Source organism: Hyposmocoma kahamanoa, unplaced genomic scaffold (genome assembly GCF_003589595.1).
Source record: "Hyposmocoma kahamanoa isolate Upper Pololo Valley unplaced genomic scaffold, ASM358959v1 202, whole genome shotgun sequence".
Taxonomy (NCBI): domain Eukaryota; kingdom Metazoa; phylum Arthropoda; class Insecta; order Lepidoptera; family Cosmopterigidae; genus Hyposmocoma; species Hyposmocoma kahamanoa.
The window spans coordinates 296,930-320,035 of record NW_020653726.1 but is presented as its reverse complement, the minus strand read 5'-3'; the positions used below and the strand labels follow the sequence as shown (position 1 = coordinate 320,035).

The following is a 23,106-nucleotide window of genomic DNA, read 5'->3' as shown; positions in this document are numbered from 1 at the left end:
TAGTCAGTTTTGTTTTTACGCTTCTGGTGGATTCTCCATTTTCCACTTTATTCAAGGTGTTCTTAGGCGGTAAGTTTATAATTAATTACTATCAATTATTTATGTAGAGATATATAGTTACGTTATATACAAATCATTTGAATCTTTGGTAAAAAATTATATTGGAAATAAAAGTACTTTTTTTCTACTGTACTTTTATCAATATGTGTACTTTAAATCTGTCTGAATGTCTTTTTAATTCTGAACCAAAATTCTATTGTTTGTATTGTGGGGTATTCGCCAATAAACTGAAAAAAATCTGTACACAGAACTATAATGTGCTCTAATGTATAATCTTTTTAATATTTGTATATATTAATATTCGTATTATATTTCATATTAATAATTGTATTATATATAATTTATTGTAATATTTGTATATAGTAATATATTTATTTTATTTTGCTAATTAAAAGAATTTCTCTAAACGCGTCACTGTGTTCCTGAATAGAATAACGTCACTATATTTATGAAATTATTAAATTTAAAATTAATTTATTAAATAATATCCCAAAATATCACGTAACTTCTACAAATGCGTAGTCACGTGGCAAAAAGTAATTATATAAAAACAACAAAAATATCAAATATGACGCTATTCAAACGCTCTACTGCTGTGTGATTGGTTAAAATATAAGCAGCACATGACCAATCACGGACACTTTTATTCTATTTCTTTAGTTTTTTTTTGTTTTGTAGCGTTGTCGTGGATTGTTAACGGAATAATCTTTAAATATATTCGTTGTTTTTCTTTATTGTACTCGACTTTGAAAACCCTCATTATACAAAGATTGAATAAAATACTATTTTCCGACCTAAAATCGCGTACATATTTGTTTTATTGAACACACCAACGGTTCGGGCTCTTTACAAGTTTATTTGAAAAAACAAACACACGTGATTTGATTCGATAAAAGATTCATTTCCAATGTCTAGTAATCTCAAGAATCTAAAAACTCGATAAAAAAAAACTTTATAATGTTATATGACTAAAGTTATATTATATAGATAAGGTTATCCTCATTTACATGTTGAAACCGAAATAACTTCGTAAATATTTCATGTCATTATTTTGATAATATTTTGCAGATATTAAAAAATCTGACACACAGCAGCAAGACGACAACGATCACAATCAACTTGTGACTAATCAAGAAAAAAATGAGCCTACCAACGAGCTCAAGGTGCCAGCGACATGAAATTATCAAAATTTGAAATAAAATATTATTATTGTTTATTAATATTTGGCTGATTATTGTCCTACTCACGTTTAAGAAATTTAATTATCTTTACTAACAATCGACATCAAACATTTTCATTTCATAGTGAATCATCGCAAAAAGATACTCGTAGGTATACCTATGACTAAGCAAATTACTAGTTAAATAAAATATTGATTTGAATATTGATTGTTTGTTACATGATACTGTCATTGTCAACCATTAATCATTTTCGAATGTTTCTTTTGTCGCCAAGTTCTTCTGATTTCGGATTTTTTATACCTGCAAAACACAATTTAATATTAAAAATAGTTAAAGCGAAAAAGAGACAATAATAAGTCATGTAAATACTTCATACTTCATAGATACTAAGTCTCAACCACTGAATCGCCACTGGCTAGCCAACAACGTTCTTGTACAAATGGTTAATAACTAGTCTACTAGCCAATAACTTTTATATAAACAATACCGCGATGTTGTGACCTTTTTTCTCGACTATTCCAGTGCGGTACCTCGAATTGCCTTCACATGTTTGCTAGTACTTCTCAATATAACAGAGTAAGGATAAAATAGAAAATAAATGTCAAAATTACAACTTGTTGACGTCGAAAGTTAGAAGACTTCTGCTGTGGTAAATGCCATTACTATTTATTTTTGCAATTATTACCTATCAAAATCATTGTTAGGATGTGTTTTTTCTGATGGTGTAAAAACATTAACATTTTAAATCACATTAGATTCACAATCTTATGGGAAAAAATTGTCGTCAAAGCGGAGGTCATTGCACCTTGTGATTGCTCTTTAGAAAAAAACTTATTCAATAAATAAAGACATTTTGGGGTACGATATTACCCAAACACAAAACTTTATTTAGTATAGGTTGTATTAAAACCTTTTTTAGGTTGTTACATTGTGAATTTTACCTCGCGACTTACATTTTTACGCCATTTTCGAAATATTTTTCGCAGGTTATAAGATTTAAACTTACCACCTCCTAAGAGTATCTTGAAAAGAATACAACACGGAGAATCCACCAGAATTGTAAAAACAAAGCTGACCATGAAAATTATCACAAATTGGCCGCAACAGATGTAAATCTAAAAAAAAATTTAATGATCACAGCAGGCAAAGTAGAAATTATTAAACAAAGCAAAAGCAATTTAAACTCTTTTATTTATATCTGTGTACAATATTAACATAAAATTTGTATATAATACATTGACTTACAATTATATGGACGTCGTGTCCGCGCTAAAAAGTGTCCGAACTTATAGGGCGTTAAAATCGTATACGGAGCGCCATTCACGCTCTAGTCTTCGTTTGTTCGACTGACGGCGAAGCAAGCAAAATTAGACAGTACTGCGATCACATTACAATTTAAATTCAACGTTTTAGCTTTTTCATATTCCTTGACATGTCACTACGTTTAAATAGGTTACTACGTTTGACTTGGGACATTTTTTTCGTGGTTTTTGTATTAGACCCGCCGTCCATTTATTTGTAAGTCAATGATATAATAGCCTGGTTTTTTACCATACCAATTGATGAGGCGACACGCCTGTCCAGTGACAGTGGCACTGCCGCTCAGAGCTGTAATCGCAAAGATCTGAGGGGCATTGCCACTGCGTCCATCTTTTCGAGACAAGTTGAAAAGTCCGATTTGCAAAATTTTTTCTAAAATAAAGTATCATCGTACCCTTCGCAGGTTATTAGTTCTTAGTTTATGATAGTTGCATGGAAAGATTGCTATTTAGTAATAACGCTGGCTATCGTTCTCGGTCGATTGTGTTTTGGTTTGGACCTAGCTTTATGGGCGATTAAGTGTCAAAAGAAAATTATTATAAACTTACAACCTTGGCAAAATGGTTTGATTTATTTGATCAGGTTAAAACGTTGCTGTAAATAATTACTGTGTAGGTTAGTAATTATAGGGTTAACGATCCCAATAGATACACGTCGATTTCAATAATAAGAATAAGAATAATAATAAAGATACACATACAAACGATATTCAAGGCCTCCGAAGAATAAATATCGGGAGGGCGGAAGGACGGACAAACAAAAAACCTAAGTTAACTGTAAGAGACCCCCACACTAGTGTTTTTCAAGCGTTTCTTGCCAACGTACGCGCGGAAGCCGTATTGACGTTGGGAAAACGTTGATGGGACTATTCGCCAAACGCAGCAATTTTTGGTCCCCGAGTCATAAACAATTAAACGTAAATTATATGTCCTTTTTCATTTTTTAAATTCTTAAGCACGTTTTTTTTATATAAGTGTCTGCAAATTAAAACCTTAAATCACTTATATTCTTACTATGATTTACATAAACACGGTGCAAACATCATTACCATGATCCAAAATTTTGGCCATATAATTTTTTTACGGTAAATTTTCAAAAATCCCTAATACAAAAGTTTTGTTTCTTCGTATATTACAAAGGAACACAAGATTCACAATAAAATATTAAAAAGCCATGTTATTTCCATAAAAATTAAAGACTGTAATTTTTATTTAAATTTTTGTTACGTTACAATCGTCATTACCATTGCAATTGCATGCAAAAAAAATGAAAAGTTTTATTCTCGAACGTTCTATGAGACTCTCCGGAGTGCTTACCCCCTCACGGGCTGGGCTCTTCAGTTACGAACACGGCACGAAGATTCTAGATATATATTTTATATATATTTTATATTTTGTAATTTTAAGTCCAGAAGTCTCTTAAAGGTTTTTTATAACCATTTATAAAATGGCGATTCTTACTCTCTGCTTTTGGCTTATTAAGAATATGCTCGAAAGACGCTAGTTGGGGCTCCAAAAGCGGCCTCATATTATGGTCCGTGATTTTACAGATTTTCTCGCACGGTCGTCTACCGGCCACACATCGGTCCTGCAATTTCATATTAATGGCAACTAATTGCCGAACACCAGACGTTCGTTACCACAGACGAACCTTTTCTTTTGGTTTGTGGATTGCTAGCTCGTGCGCTGTGATCGGCAAAATCTCGAATCATGGAAAGCCGTTTTTAGAAGGTACGAAAGACCAATGCAGTTAAAATAAGGTAGACTTGGATACTTACAAAATTCAACGCAGAGAAATAAATGTGTTGCGTAGCGGCTCCTCTTATGACGAATTGTATGGGCAAATGCAACAAATATATCGCAAAGGAAAGCCGAGATGGCAATTTCCAAAACTGCAGCGACAGGAACCAGTTAATTGGACCTGAAAGTGTATAACAGTTTTTTTCCACTTGACTCTTGTAATCCTATGAAGTTCTTAGATTTTCGCGATTATTACATATAGAAAATAAAATTATTTTTTCAGATCTAAATCACGTTATTTGTTTTTAAGCATTTGAAAAAATAGTTATTTTCTTGTAATCCTATTATTATTACAAAAAAAGGTTTACATAATGTAAACATAATGACTATACTAAATATATGTTCTAAAGAAATTTTTTTATAGTCGTTCGACGTTGACGGGAAGATCAAGTCGTGGACATGGTGGTAAGCGACATGCCTATCCATACCAGTTACAGTGCCGCTCAGAGCATCACTAAGATCTGAGGGGCACTGCCTCAGCGCCCGTCACCCTGAGATACAAGTTGACAAGTCCCATATGCGTGATTTAACCAGAACCATTACCATTCAAAACCGGAGCACAGTAATGCTCACATTAATGCATGACGACAGAAATAGGTAAGGTATTACGGGCGAACTCTTTCACAAGAAGCTCTACTGCTAGTGACAGAAATAGGTAAGGACATTGGTTCTTAGATGCAGAGATAAATGCGCCGAGACGCTCCGGGTGGGTCTCAGAGCTTTGCAATTATACCCTATTCAATTGAAATATCATGAGATATACATTGATAAATTTAATATCCTCTGATTTCCTGTTCGCCGGATTGCGATGACCCTTATTCATGTATGGACACATGATGTAGTCCCATCTCTTTTTTTTTTATTATGAAATAAGAAAGTCGCCATAATTCTTTATTCTTACATTAACGTTTTCAAAATACCCATAATTTTTTTTTTTTTTCCATGCTACCAATTTATGAGTATAAAACAGTTAAAAAGTAAATTTTAATAAATCAATTTTAAAAACATTAGCCAATTACGTAATTAAATATTTAGTTACAAAAACATCAAATAGGTAAATATTATATATAGGTTACTTCTTGGTAAAATGTATGGTAAAAGGCAGTTTATCTAAATTCTAATTACATATTTATATATATTTTTGTTTTTTTTTATTCACCTCCGTAACCTTCGGCGCAAGCAAGAATAAGCCAGCCAAGTCCAAGAGCCCACACTGGTCGCATGAAGGAATTCACAAAGTTATCATAAATTTGCTTATCGAAGTCAGCATTTTTCATCGGCGTAGTCGCATAAAAAGCAAACGACAATATGGCTAAGCTAAACACCCATAATATGCAATTCACGACCTGTAAAACAATAAGTTTCATAATTCCATTTTCATCTAGATTATGCTGTAACGGTCACCAGGTATGCCAATGTCAAACCTTCTTTCGATATTCAGGCACGTTTTGGTGCAAGCTAACAGTGTAAGAGAACACTAACAGGCAAGTATCAAACCTGTTTATATAAGTTTTGTAACTTTTTTTATGATACTAAGTGATGGAATGAACAAGTCGTGTGCCTGGTGGTAAGCGACACTCCTGTCCATAACAGTTGCAATGTTGCAGTTGCTGTCAGAGCTTTAAATTACAAAGTTCTGTGGGGTCACCCTGGGACATGTGTTGACAAATCCCATGTGCCTGTAATTTTCACCAAAACCAAAACATAGTTAATGCTCACGTTACTGCTTGATGGCAACTACAATACAATCAGTCATCTACCAACCAATGACTCAATCATTTTCACCTTATACCACCACGGTGCACCAGTAACCATGATTACTTTCATTTTTACCATGGCACACGCTATACTCGAAATACGAATATTTTGTATGAAGATTATTTAGTTCAACTTACAATATCGACAAATGTATTACTTTCATATAAAATTGGTTATAGCAAAGTTGTAGTCGGTGTAATGTCTTAATTCTAAGCACTAGTCCGAACTCTACTGGGCGTAGTTTCGTTCAAGGCGTGAAAGTCTTGACATTTTAATAAAAAAATTGCATTATCAAACAAAGTAAAAAAATTCCATCTTTAATTTGTTACTTCAACAGCTTAAACTTACCTTAGTAATTCGAATATTCCTTTCTCGCCAATAGTGGATCAAGTATCCAAAGCACATCCCAAGAAAGAAAGGTGGAGATCTTGTAAATGTATTAAAATAATAGTTTCTATAATATCTATCCATCTCACCTGCGCTCAAACTGGAATCAAAAAGTTTATACAGATCTGTGGATGTTAGCAGGAACAGCCTAGTACAGAGGCGATAGGCTTTATTCAATACGAGAAACTCGCGGTTCTATACTTACCAAAAGAGCCTGCACCACTGAGTCTTTTCAAATCATAAATAATTTCATTATGTAATTATCACAAAAGTAAAGAATGTCATTGTGAAACTTGTATTTCTAAGATGTTTCTAAAAACTCTTGAGAGTTCACTAACCTGCTTTATGTTACCGTGGTGAACAATGGCATTGATTGATGTTTATTGAAGATATATAGCAGAAACTATTAAAACTGCTATGGTCGTTAAAAGAAAAACAGTATTATTTTTTATACATAAGTGTTGTGTTCGAATGAATCAATGTAGAGCACTGAAGGTTAGTATTAATCAATCTATTTGTAACACTTACATAGGCCGTATATCAGTACCAGTGAAATTACTCAAGAAGTTGTAAATAGATGTTGCGGTGAGAGAAGCTAATACTGCAATAGCTAGAGCAGACCAGGCGATTTTCTTTTTGCTTGATAATACCCAGAATAAAATCAGTGGGGATACGATGTGCAGTTGCATATCAATTCCTAAATACCAGGTCTGAGGTAAACACTAAAAACAAAAATAGATCTCAATAAAAGAGTAACCAGTCCAAGAGAACGAATATGAATCCCTTAAATAATGATGAACTAACGTTATAACGTTAACAAACAAAGAACATTTGAAACTTGAACAATACACACCTAGAGCCTAATAAAGCTGTGAAACGTACCGTGGGTCGAATATAATTTTGCACATAAAGTATTGATGACCACCAGTTTCTCCTACAACGTTCAGTCAGGGCAGCTACTCCAAGCCAATTTGCACCGTCGTGTATATAATGTAATACACCGATTTGCAGCAATACGGTTGAGGCTAGTAGAGGAAATAATCGTAGATATCGATTGAGGTAAAACAGATGGAGGTTTTTTAATAGTTTCACTGTAAGATAAACAAAATGAATTATTTAGATGGGTTCATAAACGAATATAATACGATTTTGCCGAGAACAAGAATCAAGCAATGCTTAAAGAGTCCGAGTCTGAAAGAGATGAGGAAGATACGCAATTGCTCAATCTCAGCTATCACCATTTATTTCGAATGAAAAGAAACCGTTGTACTTTTTTCAAAGAATGGTAGAAAATGATTTATCCCTTAGCTTAACATATGAGAAATGGAACAAAATTCCATATATTGTATATTTCATCCTGTACCAAAAATGTAGCTTACGCTTTATTGTGTTTATTTGCACCATTAAGTGTGGCGCAAATAAACACAATAGTCATGTTTTTGCTAAAGACACCGATGGAACAGCGATGCTTCTAGTTTTTATGATATATGGTAATAATCAGAAATTGGCGAGCTATGTCTGAAATATGTCGCTAAGCATCTTAACCTTTGGAATATAAACATTGGGAAAATTGCCGTACCAACAATTCCGTGCAACTTTAGAGAAAATGACAGTGTTTTATTTACAAAATAGAAAATCAATTCAAGTCCAGATAAAACTACAATATATAGAAACCGGATAATCTAAATTATTGAATAAACACTTACTATTGCTAAGTTTTCCAACACTCGTGTAGACGATCAGCAAACCGCTCATCATGAAGAAAGTATCCACACCAATTGGTGCCCCAGTCAACCACATTGAACCCCAGGAGAAAATCCACTATAAAATAGAAAATAAACATGGATTAAGGACAGGTGTTGAAATAAAGTCCTTTATTATAGATACAGCTATCCTAAACTATTTAATAGTATTTACCTAATTAGACAATTAGTCAGACGGACCACCTGATGGAAAGTAATTCATGATATAGAATTTGCTTTGCCAACTGAGAAACTGAAATCTTTAACGACTGTAATTACGCAAGCTTTCCCATCCCTTCCATCTACAACAGAGCAGCGGGATGGTACCTAATCAGGTGGATTCTGCATAGCCAGAAAACCTTGCCATCAGCCAAATCGTACATTAATTTTGTTTATTTAAATACATTTTCGCACATGCCAGGATCTAAGTCAGAGATGAATGTAACCTATGTTTCTAATAACGGTTTTCAGCAGTGCTTTATGCAGTGGAAAGCAGGACTCTTTTTTTTACAAATATAAAGAATGTTTAATAATAATAATATTTCTCTCTCATTCACAATCGTGCACATGGTGGTAAGCGACATGCCTATCCATAACAGTTGCAGTGCCACTCAGTGCTTTAAATCGCAAAGATTTTAGGGGTACCGGTACTGTGCCTGTCACCCTCACACACAACTTGACAAATCCCATATGCCTGCAATTTCAGGACCCTTACCCTTCCAAACCGGAATGCAATAAAGCTCACATTACCCTTGGCGGTAGAAATATGTAAAGTTACTACACTTACAGGTTACAATACTTCCCTGGACAAACTTTTTCACGAGAAGCTCTACTGCTATAAGTGTCTAGGTAGTCCCTGTGTTTTAATCAGTAAATAATACAGAAGGGAACGAAAGAGATAAGAGCATAATATAATAAACTTTAAACGGCAAAAGTACCTGATAGAAATCCAAGTTATTTACAATAGTTGGTGGAAAAGCAAATAAGTGCCCGATTACAATCCAAACCATAGTTATTGCTCTAATGCCGTCGACACATTCTATAGCGCCTCGAACTGGATTAAATGTAATAAGACGCCGAGAATTGGTGTATACTGAGAATGATTGATGAATTTTATTGAGTGATTTGGGGTCTGAAATAAACAAAAAAATAGTAATTTAGTACAAAAGCAAATCATGTAAATATAAGCTAGTTTCTTGTAGATGTGGCAAATATTACTTTGTCATGTGCAATAGTTACATAATCACTAAATCAATTTACATACTAAGTATGAAAAGTAGGCTTAGGTAATATTTTCTATAAGCCTAGCGATGTTATCGCTTATTTCTGGCGACCTTTGAATACTATGCATATCAATGCAATAATTTTGCACGCTGTACAAAGTCCCGGTTAATTTTGAAATGCTGGCCGTGGATGGTAAGGCACCGCACAAATGTGTGTTTTGTGTTGAATACAAGCAACCGGCAACTGGAAGCGAATAAAATATTCTATTTTCATACGATTTACATGTGATTACATTACAACCGACCACTGCGTCGATTTTGTATGAAAATAGAATATTCGCTTTTAGTTGGCAGTTGCTTGTATCCAACACAAGGCACACGTTTTTTTGCTACAAGATTCCGGAGCATACATTAACATTATCATTTCCTAAGTTTAAAACTTACATTGAAAGTATTTCAATTGATTACAAAATTGAAGACTACGTGTTTTAAAGATGCATGGAAAGACGACATGGGTCTGGATTCCACATAAATTTGATTCAAATTATATTCCATTGCATTTAAGTTTACTTGAAAAGAGCAATCGCGTTTAAAAAAATGACGTTTACAAGTGTAATTTATTTTACCCATGGAATAAATGATTTTTTTACTTTAACTTTGATTTTGCGAGGCGCCGAAAAGATCACGTAGGCCATTTCCAAGTCCATTGACAAATCAAATAGAACACTTCAATAATCTGCTAGTGCATGACGTTAAGAAGTGCCGAGAATAAAGGTTCTGGAAGAATGAAACGTAAACCTGACTGAATGGACGCGACATTTAGTACTAAAGTAAACCAAACCGAAAATTTATTCAACATACATGAACTTTATAAAACTTACAGCGAATCAAATGCTTCCCAAAAATCTTAAATGAATATACACAAGTTTATAATTTATTAAGTAAAAAGAAACAATAATGTGTATTAGGTTAAAACAATTACATTAAATATCTCAAGAGATATTAATTTAGGGAAGAGTCTTTGTTTAGGGAAGAATAAACATCAACCTCGTTTCAATGATTATAAGATTCACTTTTAAAAATAGTTTTCTGACTGTTAGCCTTAATAATATATTCATAGATAAATATAGTGTTATTCTACTGTTACTTTAAATAAATGTTATTAATAAGAGTATGATTGAGATTTAATGAGAATGCACTTCTTACTTTCAATTGGGTTTCGAGGCGTCACAATATTACGATTTATAATTTGTTGTCAAAATTTGAATGTTATTCTCTTATTATAATTAGATTAAATAAAGTTATTATTTAGAAGATCACACTTAATATCTAACTCCTGCGAATTTCTGTTTTTTAAACTTTTAATATAAATTGATGACTGTTCTAAACGACATCTTGACATATGGCGCCACTAGCGGGAGCCATCTATCAAAATCTTGATTGTTAGCATTGGTTGTGATATAATTTTTATGTAGACTCGATTGTACTTTGGAAATTGTAACAGTTGAATTATTTTGATCATAATAAAAGCGAAGTAAAGTACCACGTGTATTATTTCGGCGATTTGCTGCTTACATGATGAATTACAGGGGTTCTTAGGCATTTACATTGAAGGTGGAACTACTCGTACAATTTCGGATCTATATGGCGTATATTTGTTTTGTTTAAAAAAAACTGTGTCTCGAGCACTTTACAGATCCCAATATTTTTTTATTGGGAAGTTAACAAATACATCTACAACATTACAAGCATTTACTACTTCATATTACATAGTATCATGTGCCTACATTTATTAATAAGAACTTACCCCTTTTACGAATAAGCGTATTCCAAATATCGTAACTTGTACTAAGTATGGCCAGTAAAACAATCAAACTGAAGATGACACTGAAAATAAAATCTATTATTGATACGTGCATCATAGCATCCAGGTTCCGATGACTTTCTAATGTAGTGGCCTATTTCAAAAACAACCGTTTCGTCAGGAATATAATTAAAAAAAAAACAGAGGCATATAAAGCCTATAAATCGAGCCAATATTATACTAGCCCAACATTATTACATGGTTATTATTGTAACCAACGATAAGCTCAAATTTAGAACATTCTGAATACAAATCGCTGCCGCTGCAGTATCTTTGGTTGTTACCAAGAGCTTTTCGTTGAAGTACAACATCGTGGTGAGATCTGCACTTGGAATAAAGTCTGAAGTCCCGAACCTGCAATGGGCCAGAGTGGCGGACTATTGCCCAAATCCTCGCCTGAGAGGAGTCCCGTAGCCAGCAGTAGGACTTTTTTAAAATAAAATATAAGTGTGCATTTGACCTTCATCTCACCTAATCGAAAGTGACGATGAGGTCGACGATGGAGCATGCACACCTAAATAATGTCTATTCACTCTCGCCTTGAAAAGACCCAAGTTATAACGATCAGGGAACAAGTCTGCAGCAGGGAATTCCACTACATAGCCGTTCGCCATATAAATGTGGAAGCGTAACGCTTAAACGTATAAATAGTGTTGATGATGACTAACTGTGTTAGTGGTGTATAAGTCTGAAATTCTTTTTACTATGCTGTCTTATTTGTTAATGAACATTTACACGTCTAAACTATTTGTGAAGTATCGTACTTTGAAGCAAAGATAACTACGATGAAAATAAAGAACCCAAAAGTACTTACATAGCCACATAAACCCCAGGTGCCCACGGTTTGTCGTTTTTGAATCTGCAGTATTGTTCTTCAAAATTGATAACCTCAGCTCCAAGCAGATTTGGCAATGCCTGTCTTATGGAGCAGGGCTTTGGTATACAAATAGCTACACTAAAGTGTAAATCATCAATATTACCTGCACCCGTTCTAAAAATGAACATTTACTAAAAGTTAACATAAAAATCTCAATGACTCCCAGATTTCACACATTCCAATCGTACCTCTAGATAATTGATTCAAGATACATAGAATTTCACCAAAAACGTATCACCTTGCCAATAAACAGGTTATAAGTTAGAATACCTGTGGCGGAAAACATTGTGATGAAACCTGCATGTTGAAGTAAGTTCACAACCCTTCGAAAACAATTAAAGTTACCGATTCGGTTTGGGCTGAGTGGCGAACTAGGAGACCCACGGCCAATAGTAATGATGATGGGCTAATGATGAATATAATTGAAGTTACTTTGGAAGTGAATCTTGTTTAATTATATCTCGTACCCAATTGAAGATATTTCAACTGTGATTCTTACCTTAAATATTTTTTCCTTTCTATCCCATCCAGGGTTTCTAAATGTTTTTGTATTCTTTCATATAGATATACCTCATCTTTTATAGTATCACTAGCTTTCTTTACGCTTTCCAATTCAGTTGCACTTCCTAAGTTAACAAGATCTGACAATCCAATACTTATTTGACAATACTTCCCATCAATAACCATATCATCAATTTCTGTGTTAATACCAAGGCATTGATGGTAATTTCCTAGATCTAGAAGATTACCCTGCAGAATTCCTCTAGGTAGTCTTGGGCCTGACTCGAGAACTGTAGGATTGATTTTCAATACACTAACTTTGAAAAACAAAGATGTAAATTCAATAAGTGTGTATGCTTAATTAATATCATTATGACCGAATACAGTGAAACTATAGTAATTTTGTTCCATACGACCTATGTTTCCACTATGGACCTATAACGCAAGAAGACTGCTACTCACAATACAAGACAGCGTAGTCGGTTATTAAGTATCTATTGGTATACCAGATGTCGCGATGAATACCAAAAAGGTATTTTTGTAACTAATTTGTTTTACATTGACGAGCTGCAATTTATCAAAGCTACTCTAACTTCTAGTGATAACAAACAAATCAATGAGATGGCGCTTATTGCACTGATTTTTATGGATACTGCGCTGGCTATTAATTAATTTTGTTTAGGATTAGTACCATCTACCCATATTAGCCAGCGTTAAGTTATAAATTAGTTTGTAACACCTTGTAATAATATTACAAGGTGTTACAAAATGTGTGTAATCAAGGAAAACTGACTACTTATATTTCATATTAAAGAGGACTTAATTTATATCCACGACCACTTATATGTCATAAACTACTTGCAGGCTATTGATCAGCGCCATCTACATATAAGACGGAATTATGACCTTCTTCAGAGTTACGTTTTTATTTTTATTTTATGTAGGCAGCAAACAAGTTTACGGCCCCCCTGATGGAAAGCGGTCACCATCGTCTATGAACACCTGCAACACAAGGGGCGTCACTAGCGCGCTGTCAACCCTCTAGGACACCACTCAAACCACTTTTGAAGGACTCCATGCTGTATTCCTGCCAGAAAACTCCGACAGGGAGTTCATTCCACAACCTAATTGTACGTACAATCTGTAGTATGGAGATTAGCATTGCAGTTCTTTTCAGTTATTGGTCCATAGTTTCCACAAATAAATAAGTAATATCAATTATTACAGTCGTGATAGTTACGGCCTTTTGTTCATGTTTTCAGATTCTCAATATCAACATCCCAATGCAGAATGTCTCGAAATAAAATCCTTTCATATTACTTACATGTCATCAGTAAAAGCGTATCGTTCAAAGTCAAATATTGTATTTGTTTCGCACATAGCTCAGGATCTAAAACTTCCTCGTATATATTTGGATCGAAGGGTGGATGTTTAGCTTCCCATTCAAGAAACGTGGCGTCGATCAACACTAATGTGCTTAATACAACAAAAACAATATTTATAAACATAATTATGTGTTACTAAATATCCACTAACTACAAAAATAACGTAGCTGATACTGACACCTATGGTAACTTTTTATTAATAATATTTCCGAAAGCGATGGATGATTAGAAAACGATAAATCCGATTTAGCTTCACATTATAATCTTATCGGTACTCATACTTAAAATAATGAGCGCGGATATCTTTTGTTATGTTGACGAAAAATACGCAATACAAAATATAAAGTTCTTTTTTCAATTTTTCATTAACCTAATTAAAAACTTTTTGAAATTAAATCCACTGATATGGGTGCGTCTTTAATTGCACGACGATGAACATTTCCGTATCACAAAGTAGTCAGATTCAAATTCAGGAAATGGCGTGCTATACAAACATTGACTTATTTGTAAGTCAATGTATGCAAATTTCAATTAGAATGATAAAATATTGCGATCCACAAATTATCAGGCGTTCTGAATTTAAAAACTTTAGGCACAAATGTAGCAGATATCTCATGACATTAACAGCTGGTTGACGCAGAATTCGAGAACAGAAGTGTATGGTCGAAAGGGACCGATAAATACGTCGATAAGGCGGCTCCTGATATAGTGATTGGTGCAGGACTGGTGGCCAGCAACGAACACGTCAACTAAACAACTTCGGTGACGGTGATGGGAAAATATTGACGAGGTAGATACGGTCGACGGTCGGACGAGGTAGGTGCAGTTCCGGAAAAAGTAGGGACCATTGTTCTCTAAGTCACACGCTGGATCTGGGTCTAGCGTATGTTCGTATTGGAATATACGCGGGCGCGTAAGAATACATTGGCTAGGCACTCCGCAGCTTAATGAGGAATTTCGCTGGGACAAAAAGACACGAAAGTCGGTATTTACGATTATTGAATATTTTTCCCTGAGAGATCAGTTGAAAACTTTTTCAGATATCAAAAAAAGTAAAGGATTTCTTTCTCTCTCTTTCTCTCTCTACGAATGTATATTAAGGAAGATGAGAATGACAAAAGGTACTTAACGAGTTCTTATGCTTTTTGGCGATCGCAACACATTGAAAATGAAAGATTTATTACCGGATCTGAATCGAATATATTTGTATCAAGACCATCTCATTCACCGTTTCAAGTTTATGATACGCATCGTTGGAGGCCCTGCTAATGATCCCATATTAATTACGATATTAACGCTTAGAGAGATAGCACACAATGCTTTGCGACGCCTGAGCGATGACACTGCGTTGTACTACATATAAATTAGAACTTTATACCATACTACATATTTACATAAATAAGGTGGGGCCAGAAGAGGAAGCGGGGAAAGGTGCAGGGGTGCGTGTTGAAAATTGTTAAAAATTGTTTGTCTTGACATAGTTTGGAAATGTAAAAATTAAACATTAAATTAAGTATAAGATGATAATGTAAAATATGCATTTATACCTATGGAAGAGCGATAGCTCCTCACACAGGCTTGATAAGCTTAATATAAGGTACCATCCATTATTAATTGTATTACTGAAGTAAACATTTTATTTATTTATTATTATTAGTAAGTAAGCGCCGTTACACACGGTACTTTGAAATCATAGCATTGTTGCAACGATGCAACGCACAGCGGCGACAGCACCTGCATGCAAGCATTGCTCCTTCAATGCGTTTCTCGTGACCAAAAAAAAAACTTGAACACATAGTGCTGGTGAACAACGCACAAGGCTTTTGTACTATATCACATTTGTAAAAGATGTATAAAAATGCTGTAGAAACTTTGTGGATTCAATAGATAAATTACAAAAAATAATTTGTATAGTAAGAAATATGATAAAATATCGACCGCATCAAGATTACCTGGTAACTATCTGTAATCTTAGCGGTAAAACCCTAACCCTAATCGCTGAGATTACAGATAGTTACACTAATATCTACAATAAAGAGCGTGAAACACAGAAACACAGCGCTCGCTGTGTTGTCATCCATAATTATAGATTACACGAAACCTTAGACACGCCGCGGTCCCGTCTGACCCGAATCGCGCCCGACCCGCACCCGTTCGCTATGTGTTTCACGCTTAAGAAGAAATGATTAATGGTTAACAATGACAGTATCGTGTAACAAACAATCGATATTCAAATCAATATATTATTTAATAAGTAATTTGCTCAGTCATAGGTATACCTATCTTTTTGCGATTATTCACTATGAAATTAAAATGTAATTGGCTTTATATAAATCAATTTAGCTAGTTTAATGCCGATTATTAGTAATGTGTAGTAAGTTTTTAGTAGTGGTCCATCGGCTAAAATTAACTACATTCTCTGTTAGAGAGATCTCTCGCAGCCACAGGATGGGACGTCAAGGAAATAATAACAGGCCGAGGCCGATCCTGTTCAAGCTCCGAGATGTTTCTATCCGTGACAAAGTCTGGATGGCCAAAATTAAGTTAAAGGGCTCAGGTGTGACGTTATCTGAATTCCTGACGAGAACGCGGCATGCCGTTTTCATGGAGGCACGTCAACGCATAGGTGTTGCAAAATGTTGGACGCGAGAAGGCCAAGTCTTCGCAATCGGACCTGATGAAACTCGTCATCGTATCAGCAGCATCATGGATCTCGATGCAATTTTACCAAAGGAGGATTTCGAAACGACTTCACCGAAGAGGAATCTGAGGCCTGCGGCTTCATCATCAAAACAGCCGAGTGCCGTCCCTCCGAAGGCGAGGCGTGTTGCGGCATCCAAAAAGTAATATTGGCCAATTTTCCCATTTAGATTTTGTTTTGATTTGTCCATTTAAAATTTTTACAATACCATCGTTTAGTTCACCCAATTTCTTGTTCTTTTTTTTCTTTTCTTATCTTCTTCTTTTAAATGTAATGACTCCATCGACATAATCAATGATTTTGCCAATGTCAAGTAAAAATAACTATGTACGGTAGTTTAATATTATTATAAAAATTATACAAAAAAAATGGCGATTCCGCCAATGTACTGTCTTTAACAAAATTATGTTTTTGACAATTACCGTGACGCGAGAAAGTTAATTATTTTTTTTTTTATGATGGCTACGGCTGCTCGAAAGTTTCATTTATAATTTTTTTTTGTTTTTTAATGTTGTTATGCACGGAACTGGCAGTTGGGCAGTAACAAAATATTATTTAAATTATTATTGTTATTTTCTTATCATTATATATTTTATAAATTGATTTATATATAATACAGTAGTTTATTATAATAAAATTTATGTCGATAAGCAGTGATAATGACGATGAGGTTTATGTTTCTTGTAGTTCTCATAGCAGTAGTGACAGTGATGTTAGCTTTTGTAACATTCCATCCCTTTCGAGCACAATTGACTCGGTATTTTGTGACGTTCCCAAACATTTTAATATTATCCATGTAAATGCGCAGAGTATTCCGGCTCATTTTTCAGATATGCTGGCATCATTTAATAATAAAAATCTTCATGCTATCCTTATCTCTGAATCCTGGTTAAAACCATGCCTTCAGTCCTCGTCTTAATCTTTACCAGGATTTAATTTAATTCGTAACGATCGCATTGGTTGCGGCGGAGGTGGCGTTGCTATTTACCTACGATCCCATATACCATTCTCAATAGTTAGCACGTCTCTCAATCGCTATCCAATGCTGGTGAGCACGTTTTCATTGAAGTTCTCTTTTCTCATACTAAACTATTACTTGGTGTCTACTATTGTCCCTCTCTTCGTATTAACTTTTTCGCTTCTTTTCAAAAATTATTAGAGGACTTCTCGCCTTCCTATGAACATAACATAATTATGGGTGACTTTAATACTTGCCTTCTCAAACAAGATAGTCGTTCTTCTTGTTTTGAATCTCTTATTATGGCTAACAATATGACCATTCTTCTACTTGATGCTACACATAATTGTCCCAACTCAACTCCTTCACTTCTTGACTTAATAATTTTGTCATCTTTGAACTTCGTTAGTAAACATGGTCAGTGCGCTGCGGACACATTTTCTTATCATGACTTGATTTATCTTTCCTACAAAATCCGCCCACCCAAAGCTAAACCCAAAATTCTTCTGCAGCGCAATTTTCGTGGAATTGATTTGAACTGTTTGCGGAGTGATGCTCGTGAAATTGACTGGGGTAACGTTGTGAATGCTATATCAATCGATAGCAAAGTGTCTGAGTTTAACAACGCATTGATGAACCTTTACGATAAACATGCACCAGTACGGCCAGTTAAAATGAAACATCTCCCTGCACCTTGGCTAAACCAGAATGTTAGGACTGCTATGAATAAAAAGCTCACAGCTAAGGCCAGATTTAAGTACAGTCCTACAGATGAGAATAAGCGCATCTATAATGAGCGTCGTAATCACTGCAATCGGTTGTGTAGGGATGGACAACGCCGAAATATTCATAGTTCTATAACCGCTCACGCGATGCGCTCCTCCTACCGCAAAATGGCGGCTATTTGGTTTCGCAAATAAGAAAAGCATTCAGTTTAAATTCAAGTTTTTATAAATAAAAAATATTATTCTGCAATGCTAAATAAATACCCGCCGTACTACCAACAAAAACATCTCAAATAAAATGCAGTAATACACCGCAAATCCTGCACTTAAAAGCACTAATGAAATTTTTGGTGTACTTGGACAAATATGATAATATTCCGTTTGAGTGGTTCTAACGTTTACCATGAAGTATAATAATAAAATATAATAAAGTATAATCCTTAAAGTATAGTTTACAAACATTTATATTCAGGGTAAACTTAAAATCGCTGCTTACGGTATGTTTTCAATAAATAAACACCGAAATCACCAGCCCAAACAATAACACACACGATTGTCGTGACGTATTTTTGAAGTTGTTTATTTTTTTTAAATGACAGACCTAGGCATTAAAAACTTTATGGTTTGCTAGAGTAGTTACCGAAATAGCAATTAATATTAGTTCTTTTATCTGTTATAACTTCGATATCCGATAAATCGGTATAAAATCATCACCAGCACCTCTAGGTGTGGTATGCGTCTACGGCTGCATGTATCGCGTGAGCGGTTAGAAACTGATGATCCGGCTAAAGTCTGGAAGTTTCTTAGGTCGCTGGGAGTTGGTAAGTCACGTCAAGATAGTTTCCCAAAAAATTTAAACCTTGATGCTCTTAATCATAATTTCTCTGATTCGGTTGCCTTCGACGGGCCGACTAAACATCTACCTTAAATTATCTTTCCACGCTTCCAACTGCCGACCATCCTCCGTTTTCTTTAAAAGAGTTTTACTGATTGTGATGTTAAGAAGGGCATAGAATCTATTTCGTCCAATGCTGTTGGCAGTGACCATATTTGTCGTAATATGTTTTTATTCATACTTGATGAGATTTTACCTGTAATCCGGTATATTCTTAATTTTTCTATCAGCAGCGGGGAATTGCCTTCCCTTTGGAAGGAAGCTCTCATTACTCCTCTTCCCAAAAAAGCCAACCCATCTAACTTTTCTGATTTCCGACCTATTTCTATACTTCCCTTTCTATCAAAGCTGCTAGAGCGACTAGTTCATAACCAAATTACTCCTTTTCTCATACGTAACAACCTTCTTAACACTTTTCAATCCGGTTTCCGACCAGGACACAGCACTGCGACTGCTCTTGTTAGGATCACTGATGACATTAGGTATGGTATGTCGCAACAGCAACTCACTGTAATGTCATTGCTTGATTTCAGCAATGCTTTCAACAACGTTGATTTTGACATTTTGATTGCACTTTTACGCACTCTTAACATATCTCCAACGGTAATCTCTTGGGCGTCGACAGTGTGTTCGCATTGATGAGAGGTTCTCTTCTTGGTATGACATTAGTGCCGGCGTTCCACAGGGCGGCGTTTTATCTCTTCTTCTCTTCTCGATCTTTATTAATTCAATTTCCCGCAGTCTTACCTCATCCTACCACCTGTATGCAGATGATTTACAAATTTACACTCACCGGCAACTTGAAAACCTGCATGAAGCCATTGAGGAAATCAATAATGATCTCCGTCATATTTGGACGTGGAGTAAACAATTTGGTCTTAAGCTAAACGAAACGAAAACGCAAATGATTGTTATTGGCAGCTCTAGAATGGTATCCAAGATAGATTGGTTTCGCTTGCCGCAGGTTATTATAGACGACACCTACATTAAAATTAGTGACAATGTAAAAAATGTGGGTATACTCATTGATAGCTATCTTGGGCACCTCAATTAGTTGAGACCAGCCGCAAATTGTTTGTGTCTACCGCATCTCTCAGACGGTTACGTAATTTCTTACCTATTGCCACGAAAACTGCGCTTGCCCAAACTCTTCTTCTTCCAATTCTTGATTATGCTGATGCCTGCTATCTGGATTTAACCGAAGAACAGCTCAACAAGCTCGAACGTCTACAAAACTTTTGCATCCGTTTCATTATGGTCTGAGGAAATTTGATCATGTTTCCATTTATCGCAAGGAGCTGAAGTGGTTACCCATTTGACTTCGCCGGAATGCTCATATTCTTAATCTTCTTAATGGCATCTTATTCATTCCTCACACACCACCTTATCTTAAGGAGCGATTTGAATTCGCCCATCAATCCAACCCCCGACTTCTGCGCTCTTCTTCGACTCTCCAACTTAAGATGCCATTGCATACCTTCCAGTATTTAGACAAGTCCTTTGCTGTTCAGGCTATTCGTTTGTGAAACGCTTTACCTTTGTTTATTCAACGTGCGAAATCATTGAATATATTCAAAAATATGGTAAAAATACACTACCTTAATTTAGTGTGACTTAGGCTATATATAGCTTAGGTATTTTTATGTTTTAAAATCACGTTATAGAAATTTTATATTTATAGGTATAAGAATATATAGTAGTTTACGATATTCATATGTATGTATTGGTTTTATTACTTATTTATAAATATATGTTTATTTGCATTCATTTATCAATTATTATCTATTAGAAATTCCTCATACACCGCCGTCTTTTTCCTGTGAATTATATAATTACTTCCATCCAAAGGTTGTCTGGCAGAAATAGCTTAAAGCGATAAGACCGCCCATTGTACCACCGCTTATTTTTAATTTAATTGTATTGTATTTGTTTCCTTTTTTGGTGTACAATAAAGAATTTTTGTATTGTATTGTTCTTATTGGGGTGACAGAGGGTTTTTCTAATATGGTGGTTTTATTTCACAACATATACAGTATGTACAACGTCTGTGGTACAGTGGGAAAGGAAAGGACTTCCCCCTAATCGGCACGTAGTCGAGGACCCGTACGCACGTTCCAATTAGGAAGCGGCTCAGGGTGCAAGAACTACGTGTTACGTTCTAAACGCAGTTCCAATAAGAAAGCATCGCTAGAAGCGTAGCACAGTGCAGTAGGTTCAACGGTAACGATCTAAAGCGGAGTTCCAAACAAGGAAGCAGAGCTAGATGCGTAGTAAGTTGGATTACATTCATGTTCGCATCGCCGCCAGTAATCATTCCGCGAGGGAAAATCTTAACACCGCGATGCAGAATTTGCTATTTCGACGTCAATGCCATCTAGCGGTGCGTGACGGAACTAATATGAGTTGTTGCCTGTTATGTGATTTTGTTACAAATGTTAATTAAATTTCTTAAATGTGAGTAGGACAATAACCAGCCAAAATAATATTTTAGATAATATTTTATTTTAAATTTTGATAATTTCATGTCGCTGGCACATTGAGTTCATTGGTAGGCTCGTTTTTTCCTTGATTAGTCACAAGTTGATTGTCATCGTTTTCGTCTTGCTGCTGTGTGTTAGATTTTTTAATACCTGCAAAATATTATCAAAATAATAACACGAAATATTTACGAAGTTATTTTGGTCTCAACATGTAAATGAGGATAACCTTATCTATATAATATAACTTTAGTCCGAACATTATAAAGCTTTTTTATCGAGTTTTTAGATGTTTGAGATGAAATGAATCTTTTATCGAATCAAATCACGTGTGTTCGTTTTTTCAAATAAACTTGTAATGAGCCCGAACCGTTGGTGTATACAATAAAATAAATATGTACGCGATTTTAGATCGGAAAATAATGAAGGTTTTCAAAGTCTAGTACAATAAAGAAAAATAACGAATATATTTAAATATTATTCCGATAACCGACAACAACCTTAAACGATAGCCAAACAAACGCTACAAAACAAGAAGAAACTAAAGAAATAGAATAAAGGTATCCGTGATTGATCAAGTGCTGCTTAATTTTAACCAATCAGGAAGTAGTAGAGCGTTTGAATAGCGTCATATTTGATATTTTTTGTTGTTTTTATATAATTATTTTTTGTCATATGACTACGCATTTTTACTAGTTATATAACATTTTGAGATATTATTTAATAAAATAATTTTAAATTTGTAATTTCATAAATATAGTGACGTTATTCTATTCAGTAACACAGTCACGCGTTTAGGGAGATTCTTTTAATAGCAAAAATACGATGTTCTTTGTTTGAATATTAAAAACTTTATACATTATCGCACATTGTAGTTCCGTGTACAGATTTTTTTCAGTTTATTGGCGAATACCACAGACAACAGAATTTTCGTTCAGAATTAAAAAGACATTCAGACAGATTTAAAGTACACATATTGATTACAGTACAGGAGTAGAAAAAAAACTTATATTTCCAATATAATTTTTTACCAAAGATTCAAATGATTTGTATATAATGTAGCTATATATCTCTACGTAAGTAATTCATAGTAATTAATTATAAACTTACCGCCTAAGGTCACCTTGATTACAGTGGAAAATGGAGAATCCACCAGAAGCGTAAAAACAAAACTGACTATGAAATGTATCACAATTTGGCCGCAGTATATGTACATCTAAAACAACAAATGTTAAGGTTCTTAAAATAAAATT

At 34.7% G+C, this 23,106-nt stretch overlaps 1 protein-coding gene across 1 annotated transcript; it reads right to left on the bottom strand.

The window, feature by feature from the left end:
* Nucleotides 1-1,072: 1,072 nt before the first annotated feature.
* Nucleotides 1,073-15,375, bottom strand: LOC113227064 (O-acyltransferase like protein-like). The gene is made up of 14 exons (XM_026459937.1): nucleotides 15,326-15,375; nucleotides 14,037-14,188; nucleotides 12,711-13,002; nucleotides 12,149-12,325; nucleotides 11,278-11,357; nucleotides 9,186-9,379; nucleotides 8,212-8,326; nucleotides 7,388-7,596; nucleotides 7,034-7,227; nucleotides 6,467-6,605; nucleotides 5,520-5,706; nucleotides 4,339-4,481; nucleotides 2,248-2,356; nucleotides 1,073-1,541 (listed from the first exon to the last, which is right to left on the bottom strand). The coding sequence occupies exons 1-14, from the start codon at nucleotides 15,373-15,375 to the stop codon at nucleotides 1,486-1,488; spliced, it is 2,097 nt and encodes a 698-aa protein (XP_026315722.1). The 3' UTR covers nucleotides 1,073-1,485.
* Between the last annotated feature and the right edge of the window lie 7,731 nt (nucleotides 15,376-23,106).

Bases quoted from the DNA above. Each gene is read 5' to 3' on its own strand.
- LOC113227064 (XM_026459937.1), bottom strand. From the start codon at position 15,375: ATGGGATCATTAGCAGGGCCTCCAACGATGCGTATCATAAACTTGAAA. The intron at 14,189-15,325 runs GTGAATGAGATG...TGTTGTATTAAG, and splicing joins CGTATCATAAACTTGAAACG to CACATTAGTGTTGATCGACG. The intron at 7,597-8,211 runs GTAAGTGTTTAT...TTTATCTTACAG, and splicing joins TGTTGGAAAACTTAGCAATA to TGAAACTATTAAAAAACCTC.